Below are 15,037 nucleotides of genomic sequence, written 5' to 3'. Positions count from 1 at the left end.
GTTTCCACCTTGTTTTCTGTTAAGCACATCATTATGGTGTTGTAGAGGATTTCACTTAAATAGAGATAATCCTGCATCTGCCTCTAGACTGTTGCAACTGTCCGGGGGGTTGTAAAAACGCTGGTTTGTCACTGGAATTGGGTGAAGGGCTGAACACTTGGAGGAAGAGAGGAAAAAGTAGGAGGAGATGGAAAGTTGGGGAGAAAGAGTTGGGGAGAATGAGAACGGACATCAGATTACTTACTGGCAAAACTCAAGTACAGCAGCAGCTGTTTAGACTGAGTGTTAGTCATCGCCCTCTCCTTGGTCTCTGTCCCCCCCCCTCTCTCTTTTTCTGTCTCTCATGAGAGTGTTGTGAATAGCTCCTGAAATAGAGCCCTACTGGAGCGTAAAGGGAAATGTGAAAGGCAGCGTAGACAGAGGAGGGGTTTGTGTAAGCAATGTGATACGGTGCCTGTGTAAGAAATGTGTTCACATGGAAAGATATTGTGAAAGAAAAGAGCAAGAAAGCGTGAGAGAGACAACGCTACTCAGATAAGTGAAGGGGGGCAGAGAGAGAGCGAGAGAGAGAGAGAAAGAGGGAGTGGGGTGGGGGAGGAATCAAGGGAAGAGCAAGGCGTGCTGAGACTCTAAGTCTGAATCTGAAGAGGAAAGCCGGTGGAGGTTCACTGTTATTTCTCCTGCCACACACAGAATTCTCCTCTACGGAAAGGATTTATCTTTTTTTCACTCTCATACTTTGAGGATTTTATGGACCTTGGACTGCTGAGAAGTCTGATAAATTCTAAAATCTTCCTTAAACTTTGTGACAGGATCCATCATAGCCAGACATCAACCAGATTTACACACTGATTCATTGTTCTGATAAAGTCATCAGCTGTGTGAAAACATTTGGTTTCTCTTTGACATGGGGCCTGGGAAGGCGCTTCTTATTCTTGGTAAGTCTATCAATGAGAGAACAGTGTGTGTGTGTGTGTGTGTGTGTGTGTGTGTGTGTGTGTGTGTGTGTGGGTGGCTGGGTGGGTGTGTGAAGGTTGAGAAAAAAAGTAAAGAAGAAAAAAAAAGAACAGGGAAGTTTGGAAATGTTGTTGTACTTCTACTTTTGTTTCAGTGGCACAGAATTTTCTAACAATATGTGGCAGCTACAGAAAATATGTAAATGTAATTATTTTATTAGTATATTAGCCTTCTATTTCTGATTGTCTCACTTTTAAATAAGCCCAGAGACTAATGTGACAATTATGGTCACAACTTGTGAATTTCCTAGTAAAAAGGGTGACATTTTAGAAACCTTTAATTCTAGCTCACATGGGTCACATCAGGAATGTTAACCTCGTCAGACAGTGACCACTGTACAGCCCTCCAGCTGTGTTTGCTGCTGTGCTGTATGTACAGACGACAGTGTGGCTGCTGTGTAAGAACCACTGTCACTGGACTGATAATGCAGGACTAAGCAGAGCAGATAGAGCAAGCGCTCAGGCAGTCAGAGTAAAATAAACCCAGACCCGAGTCACCACAGGAAATATCTATAACCAACAACCTGGTGTGGTCTGTACGTCTATGTGAGGCCGATTCCAGAGACTCATCATAGTTAGGCACTGTGGTTGCCTAACCACCGCCAAAAGTAATGTCTCACTGATGGTTCACGTTTTGCAGCAGAAGCAGAATTTCTTAGTGTAACAACGCTAATTATTAAATTTGCTTTGGTCTATATTTTCATCTTAACAATGGATCAAAAGACTTTGTGTAATGAAACAGGTCACTTGTACTGACAAACCCATCAAGAATTAGCACCCAACAGTGCAGTTTTTCTATTTTATTTTTTGAGATCGATTTTGGCTTTCGGGCAACAATGCGGTTTTGGTTGTCACCACATCGAAGTTGTTTCTAGAAGCAGCAGGTTGTTGTTTTCAACAATCGTAACCTGATGAAACCACCCAATGCCTACTTAACACCACAAAGAGAAAATTAGTGACTTGTGTGTGAATGAAGTGGAACATGTACCAGCTAGAGAGACAAATAGTTTCTCAGAACCCAGACCAAAAACACAGATAAAAGCAGAGTGAATATTAGACTTGGACTCCAAATTAATTCTAGTGTTTAGAGCCTGAACAATATATTGATATTGGCCAGTCACAGACATATCTGTATCAAAGCGGTACTGGCATATATGTTATCTGATGAGAGCACATTTGAAAACATTTTTTTTCTGAGAGAAAAAGAGAAAATGCTTGTGGTAATTGGTATTGGTGTTCACCGTTGGGGTAGTTACTCAAAGAATTTAATTTATTACTCATTACTCTTTTCAAAAGTAATATTATAACTTTACTTATTACTTTCTACCAACACTACTTAGTTACACTACTAGTTATATTACTTTTTTAATATTCCAAAAACTTAAGACAAAATTTAGACACTAAATCCAGTTTTGAGAATATTTCCAGTGTTTCCATCTTCCAAACTAGTTTTCTCCATGATTACAAAAATGAATTCAAGGATGTGATCGGATTGTTGTATTTCTAATCAGTAGAGGTTGACAACAAAAGTGAGGTTGTAACAAATAATTTTTTGGGGCTTCTCAGTACCTTTGCAGAATAATATTGGTGCAATATCGGTACACAATCCACATAGGAGAGAGAAAAAAATCACTGTATAAACAACCATATAATAATGGGCAAAAAGTTCCCCTCTAAAAACTGTATAAGCAACGTGAACAACAACTTTATGGCTATCAACTATCAACTTCTGGCAATTTTCTCAGCAGCAGAAAAACATTCCCTTAATTAAGGCCTTTGGGTTATAAGAAATTGCAGTTCCTGGCATGCATGCTTTTACCTCACATATGACACAGAAACAGAGACAAACCCTGGTGTGCGCAAAGAAGGAAACAAGTCAGTGAGTGAGGACAAGGCTTTGGCTTTACATAGAACTTTCACTTTCCATCAGGCCTAAAGGTAATGCAACAGGATGAGAGACAGACAAAAAAAATGCAACACACAGTTTCTAAAGAAATCTGGTACAGAAGAGACATACAAACAAGACAGTTTATGTGACAGACACCTATTCTGTGCTTATTGGTGAATGAAAGTCAGCTGCAAGCTAAGCACAAAGTCTCTCTTTGTGTATTTTCAGTCTTAGTTTCTGTCCACAGTTATTTAGTCATAAAGTTAGACTCAGTCAGACTGTTTCACACACTCACTGTCACTGGCGAGCGGGTCTTCCTAAAGTGGTGTTACTGTGAGGCTCCAGCTTCATCAGAGAACAACAGAGGGCTCATTGTGATGGAGGGAGGGAACCACAGAGGGTAGGGGATATTTTTTCACTCACACCATGTGAAGGGGGCGCTGTTTTTCTGCCTTACCAGTAAATCAGGAGTCAAAAAAATGTGACTGACAAAAAAATGTCCTTGCTCTCTGAGGAACATGGGTAGTAAGTTGCAAGTGGTTACACAAGAGAGAGAGAGAGAGAGAGAGAGAGAGAGAGAGAGAGAGAGAGAGAGAAGAAAGTTACTGTGAGTCATGTATGCATGTTACCCAGAATGACACACCCCAAACATTAGCTCATCTGATCACAGTATCGTTAAACCCAACTAGTTGATGAAAATACTCTACTGAAGGATGGCACATGAAGTCAGCACACATGATTCCAAAGGTGACCCATTTATAAACACAACCAACAAGTCTACAGCCAGGGTGTATAAATGTAAGAAAAAAAATAGTTTTAGTTTTTTTATTGCAAAATTTAAGTTAAGGAATTACCAGAGTTATTACAATTCATCCTGAGGGGAACAAGAATGGTTGCCCCAAAATTCAAGGCAGTCCATTCATGAGTGTTGAGACATTTCAGTCAGAAAGTCAGGTGAACCTGGAAATATGTATCGAATGATGTGCCAATGCATGTATAGAGATATTTCACAGGATAAGTGAAAACTTTGACCTGTTGGTGGCGCTAGTTTTTTTTCATTATGCTCCAAATACTTGTTGCCTCCTCAATCAATCATTAAATATCCTACTCCCACAGATGTGTTTTGGAGTTATGAAGAGGCAATGCAACTCTGTAGTGGTGTACTTAGCTTGGGAAACTTTGAGGATGTGCAACATACTGAGCATAAGGAGCATTGATGGAGAAGTGGAATTTTGTCGTATGATTGGTTTGACAAGTTTCTGTTGATTCTGACTTTTATTTTGCCATGACTCTGGGTCACGATTGCTGTGAATCCAGGCAGACTGCAGCTGCTTCCTCTTTAGCGAGGGTTATTTATAAAAGAGGAACACTGGAGGTACTTTACTTCTGACATGTAAATTATAAGCATCTTTTAATGTAAATTATGTAATATCTCAGCAGCAGAACTGCTAATTCTCAACCTTTCTGTTTTGTTATATGTTGCAATCAGCAGCATGCCCTGCTCTAGGGCCTGACTCAATAAGGGCAAAATGCACAGGTGTTGTTGCTCTGCCTTATGGTCTTCTTTGTTATTGTAAGATTTTGAACTGTGAATTGAAACCAAGTGACCTCTCTCTTGCTCCCCACAGGCTTACTGTGTATGCTGGGAAAATGTGTCTCTGCCTGTGATTTAGGCTACACCTCAAAAGGCACAGGATGTGTTGGTAATTATCTGCCATGACCTTTAATTTTAACCCTGGCTCGCCACTGTGTTTCTTCTGTCCACCAAAACTATATTGAAGCTTCTACTTCAGACAAAAACTCTCAGGAAGAAGTGCTGCTCCCATTATGCAATACCTCTTACTGGAGTTGACCAGGAAAAGTACCCTTTTCTGATGACATTCCCCATCGTTTTTCCATTTTAGGCATTTAAGCACCACTCGTATCCAGAGTGAATTACAATGAAAACAACAGTAGAACGAGGTTTAAATTCTTACATCACTGCAATTTCAAGCAACCAAAAAGAAATACAAGTATCTTGACTGCAGTGCTGTAACCTTAGATTGGTGATCATGGTGGACAGAGGAGCTAGAAAAAAAAGAGCTAATAAGAAAGTTTGCTTAAATGACAAGTTTACTATTTACTGACAACATAGCAAGGCACTGTCACACTAAAAAACAGCAATGTAATTGTTTTCTCTTTGAATTATATATGTGTATCCACATTTACAGATAGTGACGAGTGTGAAGAATTACCAGAGCCATGTGGCAAAGACGCGAAGTGCATCAACACAAATGGCAGCTTCTACTGTAACTGTCTGCATGGGTACATAAACGTTAAAGGGTTGGTTGACTTCAAAATGACAGAAGGGCAGTGCCAAGGTGAGTGTGTTATTGTCAGTGTGTGTGACCAGTGTGTCTCTGTTGTCCAGCCAGTCTGACCCATCTTCACTTGTTCTTCTGTCAGATTATAATGAGTGCACCAATGAAGTCAGCATCTGCGGTCAGGGTGGTAACTGTTCTAACCAGATTGGGAGCTACAACTGCACCTGCCATTTTGGATACACCAAAAACCGTGATCAAGGACCGTGCATAGGTGAGTAGAGTCTACTTCTTTGTGCCCACACTAGTCATGTTGAAGTTAATGGTGGTGCTGTGCTGGGAGTTTGCTGAGATCAGCAAAACACTATGCTCAACAGAATCATAGAGGTGAAAGTTTACCCACCCTAACAGGTGCCAGTCAAGTCAAGTACATTGTCTCCACCAAACTGGGAATCGGTGGGGGTTGCTTCAAACAATTGCTGCAACCTTTTAAAACCGTATTTCTGTATTTAAACTTCCCTCTTAAGATCATGTTTCTCCTATTTTACACAACGGCTTTCTTCACGTTTTGTGCCAGTGTGGAAGCTGCTGTGTATTGGGGGCAGAAGCAAAACCTATTTTAGCCACCAAAAGATTTTTTCATTTCATTTTATTTCAGATTAAGTGTACACTTTATTTAGAATTTTATTGGCAACAATTTCTTGCAAGAGGAGGATATGGTGTTGTTTCTTTTTTCAAAAGTTACTTTAAACAGCCAAGAAACTGTAGTGACAATGTTGATTGTTGATCAACTACCTGTTGATCTCGAAAAGGTCATACATGCTTTTGTTTTATCATGATTCAACTATTGTAACTCCCTGCACTCTGACCTAAACTACAAAGTCATCTCCTGCCTTCCACTTTAAATTGCAGCTTTTAACTTTGGCAAGACAACAACTCATGACACTGGTTGCTGGGGAAGTTCAGAACTGTCTCTAAGATCCTTTTTCCAACAATGAAAGACCGTGCCCCTGGTTACATTGTTTGTTCATTTTGCAATACCTACTACATTTGTGCTAACATGCAGAATAGCAACACCTGGACTCTATTTAACCTGAATGGAACAGAACCTTAATTAGTATCATTGGTATTGCCTGTGTTTACTCTACTATTTCATGTAAAAATGTGAAAAAGGTTTATGATTACTAATGTCTCTGTTCCCCCTTCTTACACAGACATAAATGAGTGCACAGAAGCGGAAAATAAAAAAGAAAACCTCTGTGGAATAAAAGGGACTTGTAAAAATGTTAATGGGAGTTATTTGTGCAAGTGCCCAAAAGGATACACTAATTATGGCAATGAAAGGACCCCGTGCTCAAGTGAGTGTCTGCATACACGATTCCTTTTCATCACCTTTACTTAATTTATATTAAATATGAATTTAATGGCTTTCATTTCTTTATATAAAACCTCTTTTTTTATTCACATCCTTCTCAATTAAGCTTCCCGTCACAGATATCATTGTTCTAGTTGCTATTGGATATCCACACTCTCTCTCACACACACATTTTTGCTGTTGTATATCTATTGCCAAATCTTGTGCTTTGTGTTACAGCTTTCTGTATCTTTTGGGCCCCTGTTTCCTCTTTTCTGTGAACCTTGCCTTTACTTTCTGTGTTGACTGATTCCAGATTGTGTATGATGTAGTTCTCATAATGGGCAGCATCAAACTCAACTGACTGAAAATGAAAATCAAGATGATTGTCTGATGTTTCACTCCTTTCTATTTAGAGCTTGACTGTGACAATGCCAGCAGTGGGCCTGCACCGGTATGTTTACTGTAAAATACAATAAAGTATAAAATGATTAGTGTAATACTGCATACTCCAAGCATTAAAGTCTTATAGATGATTTATTTTGGCACTTGTCGCTGCCCTTTAGGCAGAGTGCAGGGTCAGTTACAGTATAATCCAGCACCGTGGGTCTTGCTAAAGAACAGAAACAGCCAATTTTCTATATTTTCTAAACCACCCTGTAGCCCTGTAGGGGTTAGTATACATGAACTTTAGTCTCATTATTCTGTCTCTCTTGCCGTCTCTGTCTCTCAGGCGCTTGGAGGCCTGGCAGACATTTTGTTCATGATGAGAAACAGCTGTTTGGCTCTGTCTGACCCAAGCGTTGCTGGTGAAGGGAAGGCTGCTGGAGAGGCGCTACTGGAGGTCAGAACAGCACATACGAAACACAAACACACACATTCTTACACATGCAAACACACACAGTATTCTCATTTCCCTCTCTTGTGTCCTGCAACATGGACAGAAACTATTTACAGCGACCGAGGCCATCCTGTCCCCTGGTCACCTGAACAGCAGTGACGATGTGAGCGGACTGCTCAGTACGGTGGAGAAGGCTATACAGCTCATTGGTCCACAGCTCAAGGACAGCCACACCAAGATAGAGACCACTGAGACAGGTAACAGTGTTCATAAGCTCAGCCATGATTTGTGTACTGTATTTGACAAATTATAAGCTTATTGTCATTTCCCATGGACTATGATGTATACAGGTTATATATAAAATAATAATAAATAAAATTGGGAAAGCTAATGTAAACTGTATCATCTATTCAAACAGACACAGAGATTACAGTACAGAGGGGAAAGACTCCACCCACTGGATCAATCCATCTGACCACTGAGAATGCTACACTCCATACTGACTGGACAACGGCGGCTGGGACAGGCTCATACCCTGGTAAACTTCTCTACTTGTGAAAAAGTCAAAATTTTCATGAATATCAAAGACTACCATATTACTCTTTGTCTTCCACAGGTTTTGCTATGGCTGCTTTGCTGAGCTACAAGAACCTTGAGACCTCTGTTAACCGCTCCTTTGAGGAGCTCACAGAATTTAAAAAAAATGGTGTGGATCCCTCCTTTAAGATCTCCTCTAAAGTTGTGTCTGTCGTGGTCTCCAACCCATCCACTGGGAACCTGAGCCACCCTGTCAAAATCACCCTCAGACATCTAGAGGTAGTCCAACTTGTTCCACAGTCTTTTCAGTGTGGTCCCACCTCTACAAGCTTCTTTTGTTCATTATAGTCAAAACAGGAGTACTGAAATATGAAGTCCTAAATGAAACACACAGCCTGATTCTGACCCAATGGTTTGGTTTTGTGCACAGGAAAGAGATAAGTCCCATGAGGTGAGCTACATCTGTGCGTACTGGACTGAGAGAGGGTCCTGGTCCACAGATGGTTGCGATCAACAGGACCTTAATGAAACACACACTGAATGTACATGTAATCACCTGAGCAGCTTCGCTGTGCTCATGGCACTCCACCCTATGGAGGTAAGAAGCAGACACACACACTATAAAAACCTAGATAAAATGTCTATCTTGCCATGGCATTTAGTGTTGGAATATTACTGGTAATCTACTTGTTCTTTAGAATGAGTGTAAGACCCCACTAAATAAGTAGATTTTTAGTCTTGCCATCGATAGAAATCAGCAACTCTGATGCTGCAGCATTACAGTCTTGCTGCGCTCATCAACCTGGCAGGCAGCTGTTTTAGCGAAGAAGCTCTGATATATGGTCTACCTGCTCAGCAGCAATAAAATTAGTAACTAGCTGGTGAACACAGTGGCACATCTAGCAGCTAAATAACCACATATTTCCCTCAGCAGTTGGTGTAGACCAAAGAGGACAGTAATCATTGGACTTTTTGTCGGGTGGCCGGAAACACAACTCCATATGAATGCTGATGTTTGTGCCGTATCTGCTTGAGGTGTAAATACTTATAACTCACTTATATACAGTAACATATCAATGCTGTGTTAACACCTTGTTTACACCGTCCCAAAGTGGCCAAAAGTGTAGTTGTTGTGTATGATGGACAATAAATGTGCTTCTCTCTTTCCCTCTCTTATTCACTCAACTGTATGCCAGTGTAAAGACACACACATTATGTTGTAAATGATGACCTTAGAACTACAACTAAACCCCTCCGCACTTGTATCCTCTATACTAGCACACCTTTGGGCTCCAGGTGGTGACCAAGGTAGGGCTGACCATCTCCCTGCTGTGTCTCATACTGTCCATCCTGACATTCAAGTTCTGCCGCTCCATACAAGGGACCCGCACCACCATCCACCTGCACCTCTGTATCTGCCTCTTCATGGCGGACCTCATCTTCCTGGCTGGCATTTCACAAACCAAACCTGTGGTATGTTTGTGCAAGCAATCAGTGACTTCCGTTACAGTGACTGCCATAATATGAGTATTGACCTTATCTTTAATAGGAAAGAAGTTTCATTTAAATGTTTACAATGGGTTGAACTATTCCACTCAGCTTGCCACAAAGTAGAGTTAAAAAGTTTAAAACATTTCTGTTATATTGAGCCCATCCAGGCACTTTCAGTGAAATACCCTTGTGGTTATCTTGGACCAAAAAAAAAAGGAACACTACAATTGAGAACCAAAATTGTAATGCCTGTGTCTTAATCTGTGGTGGAAAAGAATTGTATTTAGGTACAGTTTTGGGGAACTTGCTCTTCACTTAAGTATTTCTGTACTCCACATTATTTCATTTCCACATTATTATTTAATTATTTATTTATTCAACTATATTTCTTTGACAGCTTTAGTTAATATAGTAATTACTTTGCAGACACATACATAAGGTATCATTTTATGCTAAATTTTAATCGATTAAAACATCCAACAGCATGTGAAGTTATATTTAGCTCCACCTCAAGCTGCAGCGATTGTAGATAAAAACAGCATACAACAATAACATAACAATTCCTATCTTCAGGTGATTATACACTAATGAAAACATACCTATGAACAATATATCCCATTACTGCCAATAGAGCCTCCTAAATGTTACACACTCGTCCTTTAATTTTTATTTAAGGTCATGATCATCAAAAATTGCTCATTCAAAATATAATCTTGTTCAGATTACTGCAGTAAATGCAGTGACAAAGACATTTCATTCCTCTGCTCCTTCCTCTCTGATCTTCTCTTTATTCCTGTTCTCACATCACGAAACAGGGTGGCTGCAGGTTCGTGGCAGCGATGCTCCATTTCTTCTTCTTGGGAGTTTTTACTTGGATGCTGTTGGAAGGGGTGCAGCTGTACCGTATGGTGGTCCTGGTGTTCAATGCCACCATTCGGCCCCTCCATTTATACATCACTGGTTATGGGACGCCACTTGTTATTGTCATTATATCTGCCATCATTAGACCAAAGGGATATGGCACTGACCAGCAGTAAGTGTTACAGTTTGTACTTGTGTTTGCATACTTGTTGTGTGATATAAGTTCCATCAGTGGATGACGCTGACCGGATTTATCTTGGTGACGTGAGGAAAACCATGCATGTGTGTCCTTCTTCCTATCTAGCTGCTGGTTGTCCCTGGAAGACGGCCTCATCTGGAGTTTCTTTGGCCCTGTGTGCCTCGTCATCATCCTCAACGTCTTCTTTTTCATCGTCACCGTCTGGAAGCTTGCTCAGAAGTTCACCAGCCTCAACCCAGACCTCTCCAAACTGCACAAAATTAAGTCAGTCTGTGTGTTTGTTTGCTTGTTTCTTTCTTTTTGTGTGTCATGCTGTTGTAATGTGTGAAGTAATGTGACCCACACCTGTTCCATTGCACAAGCTCTGAGTTGATACGTATGTTGGTCAAATGGGGCAGCTCTGGGATCTGAAAAATGGTTGGAAAGAATGTAAGCGTTTTGTGAGGGAAAAATGTAGAGAATGTTTTCATAATACCGACTCAGCTCTCTAATGGGTTGCTACTGAGGGACTTTTTTCCCACAACTCCATCTATGCGTGCTCATTTTTTCTCTACACTCATTGCTTATGTAGACAACACTGTATAAACTTGCAGCTGCAAAACGCATCTCAGCAAAAAGAATCCATCCTTGGAGACGCTGGTTCATCAATCAGTGACGTTCAATTTAGTCCAGGCAATTGGGAAAGTGAATTTATTGCTCTAAAATTGGGGGAGCAATTTTTTCAGTTAAACTCAGAAAGCATTAGATTTTAATCCAAAAGGTTTTTGTCATTGGGAAACATTTTATCTCAACCAATTCTTGGTAACATCAGGGAGTCTTGAAAGAAATGCTCTCTCTTCTGACGGACTAAAATCCAGTCAAGTCTTATCTTGTGTTTTAGATAGTTTCACTTTAATGACTATATAATTCAAATGTGAATTATATAGTGAGTTATTCATGGGAATAAGAGGGATACATCTACAAATACTACTACAAAGGGCCCATGCACAGTACATTGCCAGAAACTGAAAAATAGTGTTTTTCTGTGCGGACTTTTTCATTTTATATTTATCAGTTGCCTTTGGCTCTTCTTCTTCCACTAGCTTTCAATAGACGGTAAAGTGAAACATGTCTCTGTTCTGTAGCTGCTCTGCTGAGACCCATCTCCTTTTTCTCTTCCTTTCTACTCTTGAGGGGGTTTCCAGATACTGCACTGGTAACTGAGTCATCCGTGTATTTGGGTTCATGTTAATCTTTCATTCTCTATCCCTTTCCCCCAACCCCCATCCTTTTTTTTTAATCTCCAGAGCTTTTACAGTGACGGCTATCGCCCAGATGTGCATTCTAGGTCTGATGTGGGTGTTTGGGTCCTTCATGTTTGGAGAGGGCACCATAGTGGTAGCATATATCTTCACTATCCTCAACAGCTTGCAGGGAGCGCTGGTGTTCATCATGCACTGCCTACTGTCTAAACAGGTAGGATACAGTATAGCTGTGTGTGTGTGTGTGTGTGTGTGTGTGTGTGTGTGTGTGTGTGTGTGTGTGTGTGTGTGTGTGTGTGTGTATGTAACTGGGTGAGTATGCATGAGGCTAAGAGATAAACACAAAATAAATAATTATAAAACTCCAACCACAAAGTGAAACGAGATTAGATTGCAATAAGTTGTTTTTCTTCTGATGTTCTGCTGCCCTCTGCAGGTGAGAGAGGAGTACACCCATTTCCTCTCCTGTATCTGCACACCACAAAAGAAGAGATACTCAGACTTCAGCAGTACCAACCCTTCCAGTAGTCAGACACAAGTAAGCAAGAAGTGGCCGCACTCACTATCACTCTCTCCAAGTCACAAACACATGTACTCAACTGCTGTACTCAAGTACAAGTACTTCAGTATTTCCCTTTTATATTAACCAATACTCCATGTTAATCATACTTCATATATATATGTATGTATGTATGTATGTATGTATGTATGTATATATATATACATGCATATATATATATATATATATAAAGTTAAATTATGCATAATACATAATAATGCCAGACATGTACTTGTTATGGAGTATTTTTTTAATAAAATAAATAAAGTTATAATGTTTCCAACACTGCAAACACATTACATACAGTATGTTGTCTTACACTGTTTCTGAACTTGTGCTGTTTGTGTTCATTTAGGGTTCTCGGAGTGGGCAACACACCGGAGAATCCCAAATATGAAGCGCTCTATCTTTTATTCCACCCAAAAGACTATCACACCTTTAACCTGTCTGGGCTAAGTTAGTCCTCAAGGTTTGGATCACTTCAAATAAAAATTCAGTCATTATTTACTAACCTTGATGTCAACTCAATCTCTACTTTAGTTTTGTTGTACCATTACACCAGTTGTTCAATAGTATAACTACACCATCCCTTTTTCTAGGTTTTCACATTCTTTGGTTGAACTTCCCAGTAGACGTATACAACTTAAACCAGGGGTTGTCAATAGTTATTGCTTGGCCAGGAAGGGTCACATTCCAAACACACATCTAATTAGCCCCAGTAATTAAATATCAGGCTTTCAGATCCTAATGAAGTTAGTGGGACCATATTGTGAGTGGCACCATCTGCCAAATTGCTGTAAGACTGGACCTTTCAACTCAGTGCTCTAATAGTGGATCAAGTAGTATTGATAATGACTGAGTTTTTATTTAAGTTTGAAGTGATCCTATAAATGCGTCAGCAGGCAAGAAGTAACCAACTTCTAAAAGTGTTTATTCAGGAACTCTTTAAGTGAAAGTGAAGATATTTGAGTAGCTTATTGGTTCATCCATAACATATCACAATCATAATATAAGCTGTATTCCACTTGGAGTGATTAAAAGTAGTACAGTATATACTAATACAGACTATTTATTTTTACAATTGCAGACTAAAGTCTTCATTGTGTAGGCTACAAGAAAATATGAGTGATGCTCCCAATGTTTAAAGCATGAGCAAACAGTTTGCGCTGTAATTTTTTAATAATGTTTTATGTAAAAATAAGGGTGGACGTGCTGCTTTTTGTTTATGGGATCTTCACAGAAACTATTTGTTTCCAAGTTGTAATGGCAAAGAAGCAAATGAGCCATGAAGTGCCTCTGATGTTCATCTTCATGTTCCTGCAAATCCCATGTGGGTTCCTGCAAGCATTTTATGTTTGATGTTTCTTGATTTTAAACAAAATAGGAGATTTTTTTTTTAAATCCCTTGTGGCTATTTTTAAAGAATATTTTATTGGGTTACAATTGAGCTGAGCCTTTTGTCACTGGTGTATATTTCGTTTTTATTAACCAAGAAATCAAATCCAGACTAAAATGTTTGCTGGACCGCTCACAAAAACAACAGCAACCCACCCTTTTGATAAGCCTGCAGCTTCCTGCAATCAGCTGTGTTTATGGAATAAAATCCCCATTTTGTTTCCATGTTTTCTTATTATAGCTGTTAGCCTATGCCTCCACACATTGTAAGTGACTGTAAGGTATCACATCCCCGAAATAAGAACTTCAACCATTTTGGTGAGGGCTACTGGGAGCTGTACAGATTTAAGTTTGTTTATTTTATTGCACTTTTTCTTTTTATAAAAAAAAGACAATTGAGCACATCCTCACTCACATATTGCATGGGAGAATGTAAAAGACTTGAGAACCAGCCTCACGTACAGAACCTGAACAGTTTACCTGTTGTAATAAAGCTATTGATTATATATTTATATATTTTCTATTTAATAGAAATCATGTCACTGACATTGATCTTAAGAAAAAAAAAGAGACCTTTTGGATTTGTTTCTTTTTATATGATTGGTTTTGTCTTAGACTGTTTGTTGATATCTAAATTGCCTGATTAGGGGCATGTATGTGTTGGTTTTAAAACCTAAACTGTTCTTCGGTTCTTACGTGGGGCTGCACTTTTTTTGTGACCATTGATACTTTTTATTCATGCATTGCAAGATGTATTTTTATGTGAAAAAGCTATATACATTATGCAGCATTTTGTGAATGTAAGAATCTCATAGAATATACTATAGATGTTCTAGTTTGAAGGTATATAAACCTATTTTTCTACTTTGTTTTGTTATATGTTGTTCGGTACTGTTTATATGCAGCACAAAGTTTATTAAAGCTTCTGCTTCATCTGAAAAATCTGTAAACTGTGTGGTTTATTTGTCCCTTTGCAGATAGATAGATAGATAGATAGATTCAAGATCTAGTAGACAGATGCAAATAAGAAATGGGATTTTCAAAAACAAAAGCACAAAGTAAATCATTTTTTCTCTGTATAATGACAATATTGCATTTTTAACTGATACAGGATGTTGTCTGACAACAGCTCGAGTCACACTAAGTCTACCTTCTGAAGAAATGCCTACAATTTTCCAATAACTAAGTTGCAAGGACTCACCCACTTACTGTTACTGCGTCAAGGATATGTCAAGAAATGATGAATGAACTGCCATGAAGATTATGAAAATAGCAACAATTCCTTCATTATTCCTGAGGTGGAACGTTACGTGTAATTTACTTAGGTAAGTTATACTTCAAGAGACCATTCAGCC

The 15,037-nt window shown here is 39.3% G+C and overlaps 1 protein-coding gene across 1 annotated transcript; it reads left to right on the top strand.

Annotated features, from left to right (window-relative positions):
* Nucleotides 1-492: 492 nt before the first annotated feature.
* LOC127354794 (adhesion G protein-coupled receptor E5) lies at nt 493-14,624 on the top strand. The gene is made up of 17 exons (XM_051385006.1): nt 493-938; nt 4,533-4,607; nt 5,115-5,264; nt 5,350-5,478; nt 6,419-6,562; nt 6,975-7,012; nt 7,292-7,402; nt 7,503-7,656; nt 7,818-7,937; nt 8,016-8,215; nt 8,367-8,534; nt 9,215-9,409; nt 10,243-10,460; nt 10,593-10,751; nt 11,774-11,942; nt 12,165-12,266; nt 12,643-14,624. Exons 1-17 carry the CDS (start codon nt 908-910, stop codon nt 12,682-12,684), a joined length of 2,205 nt encoding a protein of 734 aa, XP_051240966.1. The 5' UTR covers nt 493-907; the 3' UTR covers nt 12,685-14,624.
* The last annotated feature ends 413 nt before the right edge of the window (nt 14,625-15,037 follow it).

The sequence above is a fragment of the Dicentrarchus labrax genome, unplaced genomic scaffold (genome assembly GCF_905237075.1).
Source record: "Dicentrarchus labrax unplaced genomic scaffold, dlabrax2021, whole genome shotgun sequence".
NCBI lineage: Eukaryota > Metazoa > Chordata > Actinopteri > Moronidae > Dicentrarchus > Dicentrarchus labrax.
The sequence above is the reverse complement of the archived record's forward strand: the minus strand, read 5'-3'. Positions and strand labels throughout refer to the sequence as shown.